General features: G+C 44.7%; 1 protein-coding gene across 2 annotated transcripts in view; it reads left to right on the top strand.

The window, feature by feature from the left end:
- Positions 1-18,638, top strand: part of LOC110505405 (connector enhancer of kinase suppressor of ras 3) — a 56,051-nt gene extending 37,413 nt beyond the window's left edge. The window contains exons 3-14 of one of the 2 annotated variants that reach the window (XM_036962811.1): positions 2,121-2,323; positions 3,033-3,120; positions 10,354-10,395; positions 12,020-12,139; positions 12,280-12,339; positions 13,151-13,219; positions 13,431-13,577; positions 15,369-15,502; positions 16,143-16,363; positions 16,489-16,575; positions 17,024-17,089; positions 17,210-18,638. In XM_036962811.1, coding sequence (XP_036818706.1) covers positions 2,121-2,323; positions 3,033-3,120; positions 10,354-10,395; positions 12,020-12,139; positions 12,280-12,339; positions 13,151-13,219; positions 13,431-13,577; positions 15,369-15,502; positions 16,143-16,363; positions 16,489-16,575; positions 17,024-17,089; positions 17,210-17,511 — 1,539 coding nt within the window. In that variant the 3' untranslated portion in view covers positions 17,512-18,638. The remainder of the gene's footprint in view (positions 1-2,120; positions 2,324-3,032; positions 3,121-10,353; positions 10,396-12,019; positions 12,140-12,279; positions 12,340-13,150; positions 13,220-13,430; positions 13,578-15,368; positions 15,503-16,142; positions 16,364-16,488; positions 16,576-17,023; positions 17,090-17,209) is intronic. The other variant, XM_036962812.1, reaches the window with a different exon arrangement.
- The last annotated feature ends 512 nt before the right edge of the window (positions 18,639-19,150 follow it).

Here is a 19,150-nt window from a genome sequence, read left to right as displayed (position 1 = left end):
TAAGGTTACTACAAGCTTCACTCCTTTGATCTACCTGCATGCTGGTGGAGTGGGATTTTTGATTACACAGTTGATAACATGATATCCTCGCCAGGCCCACCCACTCCCATCCACAAGGGGGCGATAGCAAAGTTGTAAAAAAAGAAATGTTCTTTTCATTTTGTGAAAGCAAAGAAGGGTCACCTTCCCTTGCTACTGAAGTGGCAGTCTGGCTCGCTGGCAGTCTGGCTCGCTGGCAGTCTGGCTCGCTGGCAGTCTGGCTCGCTGGCAGTCTGGCTCGCTGGCAGTCTGGCTCGCTGGCAGTCTGGCTCGCTGGCAGTCTGGCTAGCCTTTTTAGCTTCCCACATCTCCATGTGAAGTAATCAGATTTATAATTAAAATAAGATGCCCTGGCAAATATTCTTATGCTTGCCAGTGTAACCGAAAACATTATCCCAGTTTGATATACTGCTTGTGTATTCATTCCCATATCAGCTAAACATAGAAAGTAATGTTTTGGTCATGGAGAAAAAAAGCACATTGCCAGCTAGTTATCTACAAAGTATTTAGTTCCATTTCTAGTTATTACTTCTAAACAGTATACCTGATGTTGGCACAAGATGGAGGGGAAGTTGGAGCATAACTAACAAATTTGTTAATGAAAATGTATGTTTAATCCAGTATAAACTAATGTATGAAATGTATTTTACAACATACAAAATTCACAAATTCTACAGCACAACTGCAGAGTTATGGCTTAAGTGTAAAACAAATTAATAACTCAATGATCCATGCTTTCTGGGAATGAAAAGTCCGGAAATTGTGGGCATAGCTAGAAAGTTGTCTGTCAGAAGTATTACAATGTAAATGTACTTTAAATCCATCTCTCTGCATATTTTAAGACATGGCATATGGGGGTGTAGTTAGTTTCCCAATGGGCTTGACAATTCTCTTATCACTCATCTTGAAAAATCTTGGAAGTCAGTCAATACACCATCATTGACATAATGGAAAAATAGTTAATGTTTTAATATTGAAACAGCATGGGTGAAGAAAAACAAGTTGGTACAATTTAATGCAGCCACTAGGGATGGGGGTGTGAGCATACGAGTCTGGCAGATGAGATGTAGTCCTTGTTTGTGTCTCTAAGTTGTTGTTCGTTTGTATACATTGGTATCTGGAGAGTTAAAAAATGTAAATAAAATAAAAATTATATATTTTTTGTTGGATTCTTGTTTGGTTTGTTTTTTGAACTCTCACTAAGACTGTCGTTAGGGCCACATGAGGGCAGGTACAGGGCATAAAATTGCCTCAAGTAAGGTATTTCTTTGGCCAATAGGACCCCTTATATCAGCTTGGTATTTTCAGGGTCGATAACTCTGAAAGCGAAAATCTCTTTCTACACAGTTGAAGTGAAAACTAGGTTGGGTGTGTCTGTCAATCATTTGCCTAATCACTTTTCCTGGAGCAAGTCAGGGTTGTAAGGGCAATATGAATGAACAGTATATAGATCTGGGGCCGGGCTTACACTTCTGCCCTCACGTTTTTGCCTTCACTTGCGCTTCTGCCCTCCGATGCACCGCACCTTTCTGTTACGAGTCTGATCACAGCAGCAGGAGGCCTAGACTACAATACAGTAAACTACACGTTGTCTGTCTGCTGCTCGTGACCTCTGAAGCCTCTTCCTTTTGACCGTGTGAAGGGTCTGTAAATTAGTGGATTGCGCAAGGAGGAAATAGCCTGGCACAGGAATGCAAACTTTGCCTGCTATATGGGAATCAGGTGTGGGAATCTGGGGTGATGCCTCCCTCACTCCCGAGGGTTGAGCCAGAGATGGACATGAAGAATGCAGGGGAATTTCACCCCAGAGGTGCCGAGTGAGACATGGCTTCTTTTAAATCATGTGTGTCATATAGCATTACAATTTAATAACCCACATTTACTCTGCAGGAAACAACATGTTTGTCTGTGAAATTAAATCGAGCCATAAAAATCTGGAAACTCTGTTCCGATCAAGAATGTGGCTGCTATGACGATTGATTGATTGATTAACATTCACTGTAACATACTGTACACTTTCTTCTATGACTAAAACGATAACCTCTCAAACTCAACTCTTCTCTCCTCTCTTCCCCTCTCAGAACTACGGAGTGGAGACCGACAACCTAAAGGATCTGGTGGTGAGGATGAGAGCGGCCACCAACGGCCTGCACATGTCCACGTCAGACCACAGGAAGAGCCCGACGTACGACGGCAGCACTTCCCGGAAACCTCCCAATAACTTCCTAACCTCTGTAGTGGAGCTCATCGGAGCAGCCAAGAGCCTCCTGGCCTGGCTGGACAGGTAAGACCTAACCTCCATGGTAACGATAGTCCTAGCTACATAAAATCTGCTCTATATATTCTAGCCCACGGACTGCCATTGGGGTTAGCTGTAACGTTAGTGTTCCCTACGCATAGGCGTCATTGAGCTCACTGAATATGCTGCTACGCTACACATTACAGGCATTGGTTTTCCTCGGCCTCTACAGACTACACCAGAAACGCAGCTCTTCTCTCTCTAGGGGAGTTTCCAGAAAGGGTTTGAGGACATATGAGGGAAATTGAATACAAGTCTGGTGGTTTCCTCTAACGCTGTCTAGTCATTGTCCAGAGAATATCCAGATGAGATTTCAGAATCAATCTAGCCATACAGATGCACATTCTTTTCATAGCATTTGTTTTCAAGATCACTGTCAGTTAACTTAACCAAAGGCAGTATTTTCTGAAAGTAGTAGTAGTCATGTTAACATGTTGACCTTATTCTTTTTTTTTTTTTCTTCTGAGGTTTGTTTCCAGATCCAAAATGTATATAATGTGATTAAAGGTTCACCAGTACTGTTATTTTCCTATGAACTGCATCCTCGAGGTGGCTCTATGTCACTCTGTTGTCCCACTGTACGATTTACCCCCTTATCAAGCTCTCCTGACAACTACTGTGTCTCAGTGCTGTCAGGGACATGACCTGAGGATGTCATGCCAAAATGGCCTTTCAATCTTCTCTCTTGTTGCAGTACGCCCCTGACTGGGATCAGTGACTTCACCACCACCAAGAATAAGATCATTCAGCTGTGTCTGGACCTCACCACCACAGTTCAACAGGTCTGCACGCTCACTCACTCACTCACTCACTCACTCACTCACTCACTCACTCACTCACTCACACACACACAACAGTGCACGTGTAGCTCTACCCTGAAAAACCACCTCTTACCTCTTTCCACTCAAGGCAGACTAGCCTGTAGGCATACACATGTAGAATTAAGTAAAGGAGCAGGGGGTTATGGGAACTGGGGAGAGTGGGGGCTGTGATATGACATCAGCCTGAAGCCAGTAGCCTGTCTGAACACAGTACAGGTTAGCTAATGAGGAGACCCCCAACCGTGGTGGTGTTTAACGGCAATCGCAGCCTCTGCGTTTACAGTTTCATAAAAACCTCTGGTGCTCTTTAAAAAGCATCTGCCAACATTCCTTAGGCTGCATTATTCCCCTGGCCATGTGGTTTCAGTTCCCCCCCAGCGGGAGAGCATACTATCTGTGTGTACATCCTGTGGAGGATTAGTGCACGGTGGGTTGAGGTAGTGGTACGGTGCGCTCCTTCACTGCCACATATTAGATGTTTACCTCCTTTTAAAAAGTAGCAAATCAGCAAACAGCCTTCTAGGTTAAATGTGTTTGATTTGGCCACAGGCTGTCAGATTGCTAAGGGTCTATTTATATCAGATTTATAGAATGAATATTTCCAGGTTGTTTTTCAAACTGGTTATGTATGTATGTATGTATGTATGCGTGTATGCGTGTATGCATGCACTGAAAGAAAACGAAAGGGGTTAGTTAAAGACCCAACAGAGTAGCACAGTGCCAAGCTTCTTTTTGACAGTTTCTTTCCCCAGGGTATCCCAACAATTGATAAACAGGCGTTTACATTTTATACACGTAGTGAAAATGGCTGTTGAGACTGCAGGTGCCGCTTTTGAAGGGTTATTGCATCGAGTAATTTCCATTCCCAGAGTGCCGATTGCCTCACCGATGTCTGGGATTTCAGCGGCCCGGTGATTTACTGTTTTGAGTCTCACCCTGGGTGTGGAGGAGGAGAGGGGGAACTGAGGGGAGAAATTTCCCACGGAGGCGTTTGAAGTGAAGGGTTTTTGTTGCAGCTTTGCTGTGCTGTACTGTAGGAGACTCCTTGGCCTCCATGGCACTCAGCTGTGCGAGAGGCCCAGGTGGATATCTCTACATTTCACCCAGGGGCTACATTATCCTGTCACAAACACATGCAGGAAGTTACCTCCAATGCATGGACCAGTGTATCTCACATAGGCTTTAGACACTCTTGAACTCTCCCAAACGCACTGTGGGGGAGTATCACTGTGATTTTTATGGTGTGGGCGGGCTTCATGAGGTGACATGGCCTTTTCATGAACCTCCACCAAGAACGGGGCTTTCAGGATGGACAATTTATGTCCTGCTGGCTGAATGAACCCTATGTATACACGCACAATAGAGCACCCCAATAAAACACCGAACATGCAGCCATCTCATCTGACCCGTGAGGTGAGAGATTGCTCTGTCTTCCTGCATGACGGCAGTCGGGTCAAACACTAAGTGATGAGGTGGAGAGATATTGTGGGAGGAAAGGGAAGTCTGGAGGGCAGGTCTGAGTCCTCATGGTGTTTTGATATCATGTTCTGTAAGATCCTGTACAACAGTCCAGTCTGGTCAGCTGTATGAATGGCTCCATGTTGGAATGTTGTACCAGCAGTCTTCTCTTTTTGCCACTTCATCTCTCGGCTGGACAAATCTCTGGTTACAGATGAAAGGCTACAGGGCCGTCTGGGGAGTCATCTGATCCTAGTCTGCTGTGGGAGGACAACCAGGGCGTGAGGAGGCTGAGGACTCGCTGCTATACCCAGAGAACGTTTCCTCAGTCTTTCCCTCTGGTCTTGGTTTCAATCTGGCATATGTATGAAGACTGCTTCAGTTCTGTGTTTGATGCAGATACGAGACGATTTTGTGTTCCACAGATCTTCCAAGCGATTATGTAAAAAAAAACAGATCTGAAAGATTATGTCCAAGAATATTACATTCATATTATGCAATAATTTTCTGCTTTTGATATAAAACAGTCTGCATGTGATTCACTTTGGCACAGTTTATACAAATCAAATTCGTGGCATATTATGATACTGTTTAGTCAATGTTTTTGACCTCAAACCCAATAAATGTGTCTTTTTAGCATATCCATCTTGACGTGTAGAATGCATCCAAATATAGACCTATTCATGGCAAAAATATGTACTGGTTTGTGATGGAAGTCATGCCAAATTCTTTCCAAAACCATCACATGTCTTTGGCCACGTTTGAAAGTAATTGAGGGGGAAGCATTGTGTTTTGGTACCAAAACTGAAACCTATGTTGGTATTTTATGCTTATTAGTATTCCCTCCATGTTTGTTCTGGCAGTTTGTCACTTTTACCAAATAGGGCTATCTTCTGTATACCCCCTTAACTTGTCACAACACAACTGATTGGCTCAAATGCAATAAGAAGGGAAAAAAATCCACAAGTTAACTTTTAACAAGACACACCTGTTAATTGAAATGCATTCCAGGTGACTACCTCATTAAGTTGTTTGAGAGAATGCCAAGAGTGTGCAAGGCTGTTACCAATGCAAAGGGTGGCTAACAATTGTTTTGGTTACGACATGATTCCATGGGTTATTTCATAGTTTCGATGTCTTCACTATGTAGAAAATGTAGAATGTAGAAAATACTAAAAAATAAAGAAAAACCCTTGAATGAGTCGGTGTGTCCAAACTTTTGACTGTTATTGTATGTGCATCAGTATCCCAAAAGAAAACACTCAGCTCAGTGCAGATCATAAGACGATTCTAGAGAGAAAGACTGCTGGAAGAACTCATGGCGCGAAACGACAAACCAGTGCTCTTCTATTGTCAGCCTTCATGGTTTTCACAGATAAGCTAGCGAATCTTGTCCATTCAAATACAACAATGGTCTGACAAGCCAAGTGTATTTGCCGACAGATACTCCTCCCCCTTGGGCCATAGGAATGTGCAAGGTAGGGGAATATGGAAATTCTCGGTCGTCCCCCATACGTTCTCTGCACAAAGGATTTATGAAGAACAGCAGAGCTGCATTTATGGATAATATATGTCCACACACACACAATAACCTTACTGCTAGCTTACAAATCCTGGCTCCTCAAGTTCTTGTTTGTTGACATTGAGCAACACAATGGCAGTGACGCCTCAATACAATACAAGACCTGTCTGACTCCATAATTTCCCAACTCCGCCTCTGTAATGGCAGAGCCATTTCACCTGTGAGTTTAAGGACGGCTTCCTTTTGGGACATGCTTAGAGGCCATACCATAGCCGGGGGGGGGGTTCACAGCAGTGTCTAAGCAACAGTGGCCCCCTCTGACCAGCCATAACCGGGGGTCCTTTCACCACCGGACCACAGGCCCCAAGTCCTCCAGCTGTCTTAGGAGGCTGTTCATTCAGCTGTGAGCCCAGGCAGGCCCAGCTGCAGTCTGGGGAAGGGGGACCCTGGGAGAGGGCCAGGGCCGAGGGGCTTCTGTCTGTGGATGACACAGCAGTTACTATAGGATGTTCCCAACTTCTCCACCCCCCTGGTAGTCACACAGCAGCTACTGTTTCTTTCTTGTAATTTCAGGAGGCTCGCCTATCTATCAAATACATGGGAACCCAGTGCTAAACAGTATTTTATTTACTGAAGTCTCCAAAGAAATATTCCCCATAAAAAAGTGTGGGGTGAGTGTGGGTTGTTGGTCACCTTGAAGTTAGAGGATATGGTTCTTACAATGTACCAAGTTGTGCTTTCTAGATGTAAGGTTCCTTTATTTACACTGAAACCCCACTACAAGTTCTGCAATTATAATTATATTGTCCCCAAGTTTCTATCGAGATGTAATTTGACTCAGAAAGCTGTTTATTTTAGGCCTTGTCCATCTCCCACAGTCCGATACACTACATGACCAAAGGTATGCTCATCGAACATCTCATTCCAAAAAACATTGGCATTAATATGGAGTTGGTCTCCCCCCCCCCCCCCCCCCCCACCCCCCTTTGCTACTGGAACAGCTTTCATCCACTCTTCTGCGAAGACTTTCCACTAGATGTTGGAATATTGCTGCTGGGATTTGCTTCCATTCAGCCACGAGTATTAGTGAGGTCGGGCACTGATGTTGGGCAATTAGGCCTAGATCGCAATTGACGTTCCAATTCATCCCAAAGGTGTTCAATGGGGTTGAGGTCTGGGCTCTGTGCAGGCCAGTCAAGTTCTTTCACACCGATCTCGACAAACCATTTCTGTATGGACCTCGCTTTGTACACTGGGGCAATGTCATGCTTAAACAGGAAAGGGCCTTCCCCAAGCTGTTGCCACGAAGTTGGAAGAACAGAATTGTCTAGAAATGCCATTGTATGCTGTAGCGTTAAGATTTCCCTTCACTGGAACTAAGGGGCCTAGCCCAAACCATGAAAAACAGCCCCAGACCGTTACTCCACCTCCCCCAAACTTTACAGTTGGCACTGCATTAGGGCAGGTAGCGTTCTCCTGGCATCCGCCAAACACAGATTCGTCCGTCGGACTGCCAGATGGTGAAGAGTGATTCATCACTCCAGAGAAAGTGTTTCAACTGCTCCAGAGTCGAATGGCGGCGAGCTTGTGTGCTGCTGCTCGGTCATGGAAGCCCATTTCATGAAGCTCCCGACGAACAGCTATTGTGCTGACGTTGCTTCCAGAGGCAGTTTGGAACTCTGTAGTGAGTGTTGCAACCGAGGACAAACGATGGTCCCGCTCTGTGAGCTTGTGTGGCATACCACTTCGCGGCTGAGCCGTTGTTGCTCCTGTAATGGATGTGAAATAGCTAGCTAGTTAGCGGTAGTGTGCGCTAAATAGCGTTTCAGTCGGTGACGTCACTTGCTCTGAGACCTTGAAGTAGTGTTTCCCCTTGCTCTGCAAGGGCCGCGGCTTTTGTGGAGCGATGGGTAACGATGCTTCGAGGGTGACTGTTGTTGATGTGTGCAGAGGGTCCCTGGTTCGCGCCCGGGTATGGGCGAGGGGACGGTCTAAAGTTATACTGTTACACTCCTAGATGTTTCCACTTCATAATAACAGCACTTACAGTTGACCGGAGCAGAAATTTGATGCACTGACTTGTTGGAAAGTTGGTGTCCTATGACGGTGCCCTATGGCGGTGCCATGTTGAAAGTCACTGAGCTCTTCAATATGGCCATTCTACTGCCAATGTTTGTCTATGGAGATTGCATGGCTGTGTGCTAGAATTTATACACCTGCCAGCAATGGGTGTGACTGACAATGCTGAATCCACAATTTTGAAGGGGTGTCCACATACTTTTGTGTATACAGTTGAAGTTTACAGTTTACAGTAGCCTAGTGGTTAGAGCGTTGGACTAGTAACCGAAAGGTTGCAAGATTGAATCCTCTAGCTGACAAGGTACAAATCTGTCGTTTTGCCCCTGAACAGGCAGTTAACCCACTATTCCGAGGCCATCATTGAAAATAAGAATTTGTTCTTAACTGACTTGCCTAGTTAAATAAAGGTAAAATACATAAAAATAAACATACACTTAGGATGGAGTCGTTAACTCGTTTTTCAACCACTCCACAAATTTCTTGTTAACAAACTATAGTTTTGGCAAGTCAGTTAGGACATCTACTTGGCGCATCACACAAGTACTTTTTCCAACAATTGTTAACAGACAGATTATTGCACTTATAATTTACTGTATCACAATTCCAGTGGGTCAGAAGTTTACCTTCACTAAATTGACTGTGCCTTTAAAGAGCTTGGAAAATCCCAGAAAATTATGTAATGGCTTTAGAAGCTTCTGATAGGCTAATTGACATCATTTGAGTCAATTGGAGGTGTACCTGTGGATGTATTTCAAGGCCTGCCTTCAAACTCTGTGTCTCCTTTGCTTGACATTATGGGAAAATCAAAAGAAATCAGCCAAGGCCCCAGAAAAAAATTGGGGACCTCCAAGTCTGGTTCATCCTTGAGTGCAATTTCCAAATGCCTGAAGGTACCACGTTCATCTGTACAAACAATAGTACGCAAGTATGAACACCATGGGACCACGTAGCCGTCATACCGCTCAGGAAGGAGACGCGTTCTTTCTCCTAGAGATGAACGTACTTTGGGGCGAAAAATGCTAATCAATCCCAGAACAACAGCAAAGGACCTTATGAAGATGCTGGAGGAAACTGGTACAAAAATATCTATATCCACAGTAAAATGAGTCCTATATCGACATAACCTGAAAGACTGCTCAGCAAGGAAGAAGCCACTGCTCTAAAACCGCCATAACAAAGCTAGACTACGGTTTGCAGCTGTACATGGGGGCAAAGATCATACTTTTTGGCGAAATGTCCCCTGGCCTGATGAAACAAAAATAGAACTGTTTGGCAATAATGACCATTATTATGTTTGGAGGGGAAAAAAAGGGGGGGGGGGGGGGGGGGCTTGCAAGCCTGAAGAACACCATCCCAGCCGTGATGCATGAGGGTGGCAGCATCATGTTGTGGGGGTGCTTTGCTGCAGGAGAGACTGGTGCACTTCACAAACTAGATGGCATCATGAGGGAGGAAAATGATGTGGAGATATTGAAGCAACATCTCAAGACATCAGTCAGGAAGTTGAAGCTTGGTCGCAAATAGGTCTTCCAAATGGACAATGACCCCAAGCATACTTTCAAAGTTGTGGCAAAATGGCTTAAGGACAACAAAGTCAAGGTATTGGAGTGGCCATCACAATTATCCTGTAGATAATTTGTGGGCAGAACTGAAAAAGCGTGAGTGAGCAAGGAGGCCTACAAACCTGACTTAGTTACACCAGTTCTGTCAGGAGGAATGAAATGAATGAACATTATTATGGGAAGCTTGAGGAAGGCTACCCAAAATGTTTAACTAAATACTAATTGAGTTCTGTGATGAAAGAAATAAAAGCTGAAATAAATCAATTTCTCTCTAATATTATTCTGACATTTCACATTCTAAATGTAAAGTGGTGATCCTAACTGACCTTAAGACAGGGAATTTGTCCTAGAATTAAATGTCAGGAATTGTGAAAAACTGTGTATTTGGCAAAGGTGTATGTAAACTCCCGACTTAAACTGTATATAGTGTATATCTGGATATTTGATCACATATTTGCCTATCCCCTATACATGGTTTTTATTTACTTTCTCTGCTGTCAAATAACCTCTTCCTGTGTTTTGACGTGGAGCATTGAGATGCAGCCCAGCTAACATGTCTCTCCTCCTCCACAGGACTGCACTGTTTACGAGATGGAGGAAAAGATCCTGGATGTTGTAAGTATATCTCCCCTCTTTGTTGTTTCCACATTCCCGCTTTCTATGGTAGCACTCCGGGAAAGTCTGTTTGAACCTTTGGGGAGACGGAGCTCTATAATCCGTTACATGGGGATTAGGTGACATGCTTACAGGGGCTATTGCTAGCGTTAATAGTATAGGCAGTATTGCACTTTGGTAAAAGAGTAAAATGCACCCTGGCCATCAATCAGTTTCCTGTCCCTGACACTCTCCAGACTCTGAGCTGACACTGGACTTCTTCCCTCTGGCAACCTTATTGTAATCATTTTTGTTTGGTACTTTTACCCCGTTTTCTCCACAATTTCGTGATATCCAATTGGTAGTTAGTCTTGTCCCATCGCTACAACTCCCCTACAGACTCGGGAAAGGCGGCGATCGAGAGCCATGCGCCCTCCGAAGCACGACCCTGCCAAGCCACACTGCTTCTTGACACACTGTTTGCTTAACCCGGAAGCCAGCCGCACCAATGTGTTGGAGGAAACACCGTCCAGCTGGCGAGGGAAGTCTGCTTGCAGGTGCCCAGCCCACCACAAGGAGTCGCTAGAGCGCGGTGGGATAAGGAAATCCCATCCGGTCAAACCCTCTCCTATCCCTGACGACGCTGGGCCAATTGTGCGTCGCCTCATGGGTCTCCCGACCACAGCCAGCTGTGACACAGCCTGGTATCGAACCCAGGTCTGTAGTGATGCCTCAAGCGATGCAGTGCCTTAGACCACTGCACCACTCGGGAGGCCCCCCTCTGACACCCTTGATGAACTCTGCTGCAGACACACAAAATAGCTAGACTTCTGTCTACACTGTTTAGAGTCTTCTCCATGCCGAACTTGTTGTTCAATGAACTGTCCCGGAAAAACTGTTCTAGTTACAGCCTGGTCCCAATCAACGGTGAATAGTAGCATTTCAGTGATTTCTTGTTTCTTTACAAATCCCTGTCAAGTGATCTGGTTATAGACTTGTGTGGTCAACCAAAAATTAAATTAGAGCTAAAATAAGTTTGATTTAACGTTTGACTGTCCACATCTGTATGTAGGCACAACTGTGTTGTTGTGAGTGTTCAGACATGATGCTTGTTACTCGCCTGAGAAGAAAAAGCTCTTTATTCTCTGAGCGTCACTAAAATGCCCCCACCAATGATGACAAAGTGGTGAGATTGTCCATAATGACCTAGAAGGGGTGGGGGGGGGGGGGGGGGTGACATTAATGACCCTCACCCCCCTCCTCTCCCCCTCACCCCTCTTCTCTGGGGAGGGTGATAATTTCCCCAGAGACTTGCTGCTGAAGGACAGGGCCTCTCGTCACCAGACCGCCACCTCTCTAACACTGACTGAATGCAGACGGCCAAAGAAATAACACCTCTGGTGACAGGCGGTGGCTGCATAAACACAATCACGTGACCGGACATTAAATTACTGGGCTGGTCATGTAATCACAGCAGTCATAAAAGCACACAGTCACTGTTTGCCAATAAAACTTAAATTAAATCAAATTAATTTGATGAGATGTATTCATGAAATTCCATGATATTTTGTTTTCATTCTTTGGGTTGTTTGTTTGGTTTTCCTGTCTTGCTTAAAGGGGTTTCCTCCCCCCTCTCTCATTGCAGTCCAAGGTTCTGAACAGCATCTGTGACCAGACCATGAGAACAACCTCTGACCCTCTGATGAGCCAATCCGCATGCTTGGATGAAGTTCAGCTCAACAACATCAAGCCTGGGGAGGGACTGGTGAGGAATGCTGCATGGGAGTTTCCAGTTTAACCCCAAACCCACTGAATTACAAGCTACATTTATGTAGTGCACCTCAACTTTCTCACAAGTTCAAACTGTCTCAGAAATTCATGTTCCTTATGTTCATATTCCTACAGGGTATGTACATCAAATCCACCTATGATGGACTTCATGTCATCACAGGGACCACAGAGCATGTAAGTATGGTGGCCACAGAGGAACAAATGAGTAGATTTTGGTGAAAACCATCCTAGTGAACGCACCTTGCTCCTTTGGTTCAGTTAGTCTAAATGTGCACCTTTTTGTCAGTCTTATCCACTTCTCACGGTTCAATATACATCCTGTTGGTATAGCAACTCCCTTAATGTTATGCATAAACAATAGTTGCCAAGTTCTGATGGGGAGACAGTTAAGGTTGGGCTTCAAACAGTACATCTTCTTTCCAACCCAACCTGCCCCTCCCCCTCCTCCCATTCTGAGGGGGCTCAAGGGCATTGCTGTTTACCACTGAGCTAGGATAGCAGTGTAAATGTGTTCCTTACCAAGCAGTGGAGAGAGGGAGGTGTTTAGAGGTTAAATAATATAGCTGTTCCTGTCTTCATCATCCATTTAAGAATCACAAACTTTTAACAGTAAAGCATCCTCCTTCAGAGGAACGTTGGCAGCAGTGCTATTACAGCCTAATTATCATGCCCCCAGTCGTTAAGGATGAATCAAACCTTAACTCATCATGTGACTCATTCATTCCTTTGACATTCACATGCATAATGTGACGACGTATTCATAAAGAGGGCGTTTGTGTTGTTTAGTCAGAGTTATGTAAAACGTATATTTCCTCAGGGGCTTATTAAGTGGTCTGTTTCATAACAAGCCCATACATGGCACTTCTGATGACAAAGCGAACAGATGAAGGTGGAGTTATCCAGGGGCTAATACTACATGAAGGCGTTGTCTCTGAGCTAGGGGGGTTTGTATACTAATCCTGTCCTCTCCTCTCTGTGTTGTCAGTCCCCGGCAGACATGACCAGGAAGATCCATGGGGGTGATGAGGTGATCCAGGTCAACCAGCAGACAGTGGTGAGCGCCCGGCACCTGTTATCTCTGAAACCTGTCACAGAGAAAGGTTCCAGCAGTTGGAATGTGTTCCTTGCAGTCGACCTGACTACAGTGTGACATAATGATTTCACAGGGGGAAGTCTCTTCCTAGTTTCTTGCTGTGCCTCTTTCTGTTGTCCTCCGCTATGATGTACTGACACTGATCGATCTGTGCTGCTGTGCCTGGTCTCAGGTGGGCTGGCAGCTGAAGAACCTGGTGGGGAAGCTGAGAGAGGACCCTAAAGGTGTAGTCCTGCTGCTGAAGAAGAGACCTACAGGCACCTGCGGGTTCACACCTGCCCCTCTCAAGAACATGCGCTGGAAACCGCCCATGGCGCAGGTGCCAACCCCAAACCCCTTAATCTTTTACTCAGGTGTTCTTACCAAGGCAGTGTTTAGGTTATTGTTCATATTACCTTTTGTTGGATGTGACTCATGAGGGAGTATGGAGAAATGTTTGAGTGTAACAAGCCTAGACAAGTGTAGGAACCAGCCTGAGAGTTGGAGGAAAATATCCCGGAAGCTGCAGGGCTGAGGACAATGCAGAGCTGTTCTCCATTCAGTGATGGCATCCAAATAAAACAACAGCCACTGTACTCACACACTGGTGATGATGTCACTCAGACTGGGTCATCAGTAGTGGCAGCCAGCAGTCTGAGAGTCAGTCTGCAGGGAGATAGCATCTCCTTCAGTGGAGAATATAGCTGCTTTGGAGGTGGTTTGTGTAGGTGTGTGTAGAATCAGATCAACATCCAGCAGTAGGGTGGGAATCCTCAGTATGGCCTGTATTGATGGGGCTAGTCAGCCAGTCTCCATGGATGACAAGTATTTCAATAGGTCGCTCAGTGATTCAGCTCACAAAGGGCTTGGGTACACCCTCTTTTGAGAACGTTCAATCCCCAAAGGTTTGCGTTAGCGGAGAATCAAGTCTCTGAGGGTCCAAACAAATCCTGTGTTAATAAAGTTATGTAATGGTAATCCAATTCACCACTTTTCTCATATGGGGACAAATAGGATCTGGCTAAGCTCTTAGCCACAGCAATGCACCTGAGCCATGACTGCAGTAACTGGGGCTCCAAAGGGAACAATAGGTTGTTGTAACCGAACCTGCACTCTGGTCCTGGCACTGCCTCGTTATGCCTCTGGAGGCTGCTTCTGCCTTGGGAAAATCAGATCACATAATATCAGACCATAGATGGTTTCACTTAACAAAGAACCTTTCATCACCAAGATACCAGATCACTCTGGACTTGTCCACCGCCGTGTTTGAACAGGGTGTCAGGAATCAAAGCACGACATCTTGGGTTTAATGATAAGAGATAGGCGTCGGTGTGTTAAGCAATGGTGGATCACACACAGTGATTCAGGAGTGACACTGAGTTCTACAGGTATCCTGGTAATAGGGGAGGAGGTGAGCGTAGACGTACCAGTATTTACTTTGTTTGATGCAGAGTGAAACTGAACCTGGTCAATTTACCAAGTAGTGTGGTTTTAAAATAGCACCATAAGCTGTGGTAGAATAGTATGGTCTCTTAAAACTATGTTGCTGCAGCTATTTTGGATTATCCTCAACATCCTTCCATTCATTAGATACTACTGCACTGTTGGAGCTAGGAACACAAGCATTTTGCTACACCCGCAATAACATCTTCTAGATATGTGTATGTGACCAATAAAACGTGATTTGATTCTCTAAATAGGGTTGTATAGATTTAAAGAGCCATAGGCAAATATAATAAGGGGAAGGGGGATACCTAGTCAGTGACCTGTCATATGTAGGATAATCCAGCTCCTTCCTAACAAGTAGTGTTTAGAATGACTTGGTTAGGGTATGTAAATACAGCAGAAGAGACTTTAGGTAATCAACCATCCGTTATTGTAATGAATGTTGGAAGTTTAAAAAGACAAAAGTCATCGGCTAGAGTAGACTATAGGATGTGACAAATGGGGAAACACTCTTCCTTGCCAACAAGTTATGTTTAGATTTTTATAGTAGACACCTTTTAAGACATTTATCCATTTGATGTAGCTAGGCTGTCGGCTGTTTGCCCACCGTCAATTATAATAGGTCCTATGAGGGGAGCATTTTTCTGACATTTTTGTATTTTTTTTGTTCTTTTTTATTTCTCAGAGCACCCCTTCCCTGAACAAAACCCAGTCTCCAGGCTGTTCCACAGACAGCTCCACCAAGGAGAAACCAGCCATCCTAGACCTGTACATTCCCCCTCCCCCCTCTGTACCCTACACCCCACGATGTGTACCCCTGTAAGTACACTATGCTCAGGAGGGTTACCAGGCTTAGGCTCAAGTTATAGGTTTAGAATTTGCTGTGTTCTGGCCCTATGCTAAAGGGTGAGTCAGGGGTCTGTGTGGGCCCCTGTAACCCTGCATTGAGGGAGCCGTGCGCCCACAGACAGCCTACACTCATTCTCCAGCTCCATGCTCCTGGCTTTGAAGTCTGGATAATGAGTGGTTCAGCCCCCTGATCATTCGCCACTCTCCTCTTGCCTATAAACCCCCACAGCAGAGCACATTAATTTGTGCCGTCTCCATCCAGCTCCATCCGCTCACGCCACAGACAGACCTTATGCAACAGCCTCTCTGTTTCATCTGCCTCCTCAGACACCCTCCCTCCCTCACTCCCTCTCTCGCTGTATCTCTCCCTCCCTCTCTGTCCATGTATGCCAGTGACCAGGCTGTTACTGCATTCACCATGTTTACCAGATAGTGAATCATATTTTTTTTTGCCATTTAGTGGACTCTCATATCCACAGCAACTTTAGTTAGGGACTGAGCAAAAGCATAAAGCAAATTTGACAGATTTTTTTTTTTCTTCATCACCCTCCTTGTGCTTTCACCTATATGAAATGGGACATTGATGCTAATCAGTATTTTCTGTCCACAGAGAGGGTAAGATCAGCTCGTACTCGAGCATCAGTAAGATCAGCTCGTACTCGAGCATCAGTAAGATCAGACCAAAGGGTTCAGAGTCGCCCAACTCCTTCCTGGACCTGGAGAGTCGAAAACGCTTCACCATCGCAGACTACGAGAAGATGGGCGTGGCCTACCCCATCGAGGCCAATGTAATTCAGCCCAGGATGAGGGAACGCATCAACTCGTCTCGTGGTTAGTAGTATCCTTCCCCCCCAGTAACCACACACACACACGCACAAGGCCCACATGTTATAGAATTCAAGGCAATATTCAAACCAGTGAACCAAAATATTCAAACGTTTTGTATTTCTGCATAGGTAAGCCCCGCCCCCTCTCCATGCCAGTGGACACCTGTCTTGGAGTGGCAGACACCTATGCTAAGCCCTGGACACAAGGCCGGAAAGGTAACAAACACACACCATAGACCCATATTCTAAGTTACTGCAGAACAACAACTTAACCACCAGAAATCGAATTAACCACAACCTAAATCAGATTATCCAGTTCACACCTTCAACAGCTAAATACATGAGAACAAATTATAGAATTCACCCCTCCAATGACCTTGGAGGCATGGTAGCTCTGCTTAATTTACCAATGAATGAACCATGTGATTAGTGTCAACTGAGAGCCATACTCTAGCTCTTGCCTGGATTGGATTAAATAGAGTTTACACCAACAAGATCAGTTCCTCATCCTCTGGTCTCCTTGGAGAGAACAGACACATGGCTATGAATGCACAGACAGAGCTTTCAAACAGTCTCTCTGCTGGAGACCCAATTATACTACAATGGTAGAGGAGTGGGTGAATGTTTTAATTGGCTGAGATGCCTGTGCAATTCTCCTCCACAGCCAACACATGCTGTAGAGATCCAGAGTCCTCCTCTTTTAATGGGACAGTGCTTCTCTATAATACATGTAAGGCCTACTGAAGATATGCCCTAAAATCAACAAGTTATTCTCAAAACCATGCATTTGTACAAAGTATTACTTTTTTTTGTAAGATAATTGTACTAAAGATGTGCATTTTCCCTCCAGGCGAGGATCTCCTGTACAGATACCTGAGCAACGAGCGGATCCCCACCATTGCTGAGGAGGTCCCATCAGTGGCGCCGCCGTACAGGCCAGTGGGGGAAAAGCAGCTGGTCCGAGGGGTGGACCACATCCGGGGCAGCCGCTACTATGCCAACCAGGACCTCCACAACAGCGCCACCATCCCCTACCAGGACCATGACCTGGGCAGCAAAAAGACCCCCGTAGCCCCCGCCTCCAAACGCCCCCCTGCAGAGCCCTCGCTACTGGTCAGTTGGATCACGCGGCTTAAGCTATTGACTCACTGATGATGCTCTTCCTGTCCGGGGTTTCCTGTTCCTGTCTGTCTCCTCCTCAGTGCCTTTTGTCCTCCGGCTGTTTGCAATGGGCTCTCCCCTCTCACACTTTCTCCCTGCCTCCCTGCCTCCCCAGCGTTACTACTACTGTACTACTATACCACCATGAGTTAGTAGTTAACTCACTGTCTTCTGTTGCATCACTTCTAACCAATCCCAGTCCCCTACCAACCAATCCCATCTCAGCTGCACAGTCAGATAAACATAGGAATACTCAGTGAGCTGGCTGCCACACCAGCACATGCATGCAAACTTGTATTTGGAGGTAGAGGTTTTACCAAGAGGAAATGTATGTCTATCTGTCTACAAATGGATAAGTTATTCAGGTTTTTAGCACATTTTGGCCTTGTACCTTCACAGGAACAATTAAAAAAACAAAACCAGTTTTTAAGTTATCACCTTGTTATCACTGAGATAGGCAACTCCCTGCAAAATTGTTACATTTTAACTTGCCAATGGTGTGTTTTTATTTGAGAAAGAAAAAAAGCTTTTTTTTCAGGTTTTGCTGTACTTGTATTAGCTTTTAGCTGTTTATTTCATGTCATGTCCTTGTTAGCATTGTTAAACTATACACTGCCAGTGGTTGCCTCTTTTAAAAGCTATGCATATAGGAACTCTTTACTGTCCTTTGACAGATTGATGTTGCATTGGCGAGTGACAAAGTACTGTTTCGACGTACCAGTGATTTTATTTTCCCTGTGTTCAAAGCCATGCACTCTTCTCTGTACTGTCCCATGGCCTGCCTTGTTCTGGAGGCTGTATACACACTGCTCTGTGATCACCCTGCTCAAAGGATGCTCACAGCTGTTTGCCGACAATTAGCCTTGTGAACAAAGATGTGTAGGTTAAATATGTTTCTGGAGTCACTGGCTAGAAAGTCTTCTGTAATCAGCACAGATAGCCTAGCGAGATACTATGGATAGCTTATAACAAGAGTTAAAACACGAGTTTAACTGACAGTATTGTTAAATACCACGATGTCACAATGTTTTTTTTTTTTTTAAATACAATTGTACCTTTTTATCTGCCTTTTGTAACATTTCGATAGTATGTTATTAAAGGTGCAGTTGATTCCAGTTTTAATTTGTTTTGTCTTTATTTTAATGGGTTTTTTTTTTTACTGACGAACTAGATAAAAGGTATTGTTTTATTGTTACTTGTCCAAAACCTCTGAGTGTTAGTTAGAATTGTCACTTTCAGTGTCTGTATTCACCATAGAGGAGCACTTCAGGGGTATGAACCTATTCCGGACTCTGGCCTAATTTGCTTGACCTTTGAGAATGAACTCTACTTCTGTTTTCGAAGCATGTGTTGAAACTGGATAGCCAAGCTAAAGTTACATTCTCCCTCTGTCTCTGTGGCCATGCTTATTATGCAACTGCATTTAAAACAAACTTAAATGAACATATGTTCTACTTAGGGAGAATTATGCATATGTCTAATTGGACTGTCCAGATATCTTGCTTGACATATGCGGCCTTTTAACCTCTGTATGCCTTCACCGACATCTGAATTGCACTCAGGACTCGCGTTGTTATTTTATTTGTTACATTTTATCCAAAAGAAACTGGCAGACCAATTGGATTTAGAA

Source organism: Oncorhynchus mykiss, chromosome 25 (genome assembly GCF_013265735.2).
Source record: "Oncorhynchus mykiss isolate Arlee chromosome 25, USDA_OmykA_1.1, whole genome shotgun sequence".
NCBI lineage: Eukaryota > Metazoa > Chordata > Actinopteri > Salmoniformes > Salmonidae > Oncorhynchus > Oncorhynchus mykiss.
The sequence above is the reverse complement of the archived record's forward strand: the minus strand, read 5'-3'. Positions and strand labels throughout refer to the sequence as shown.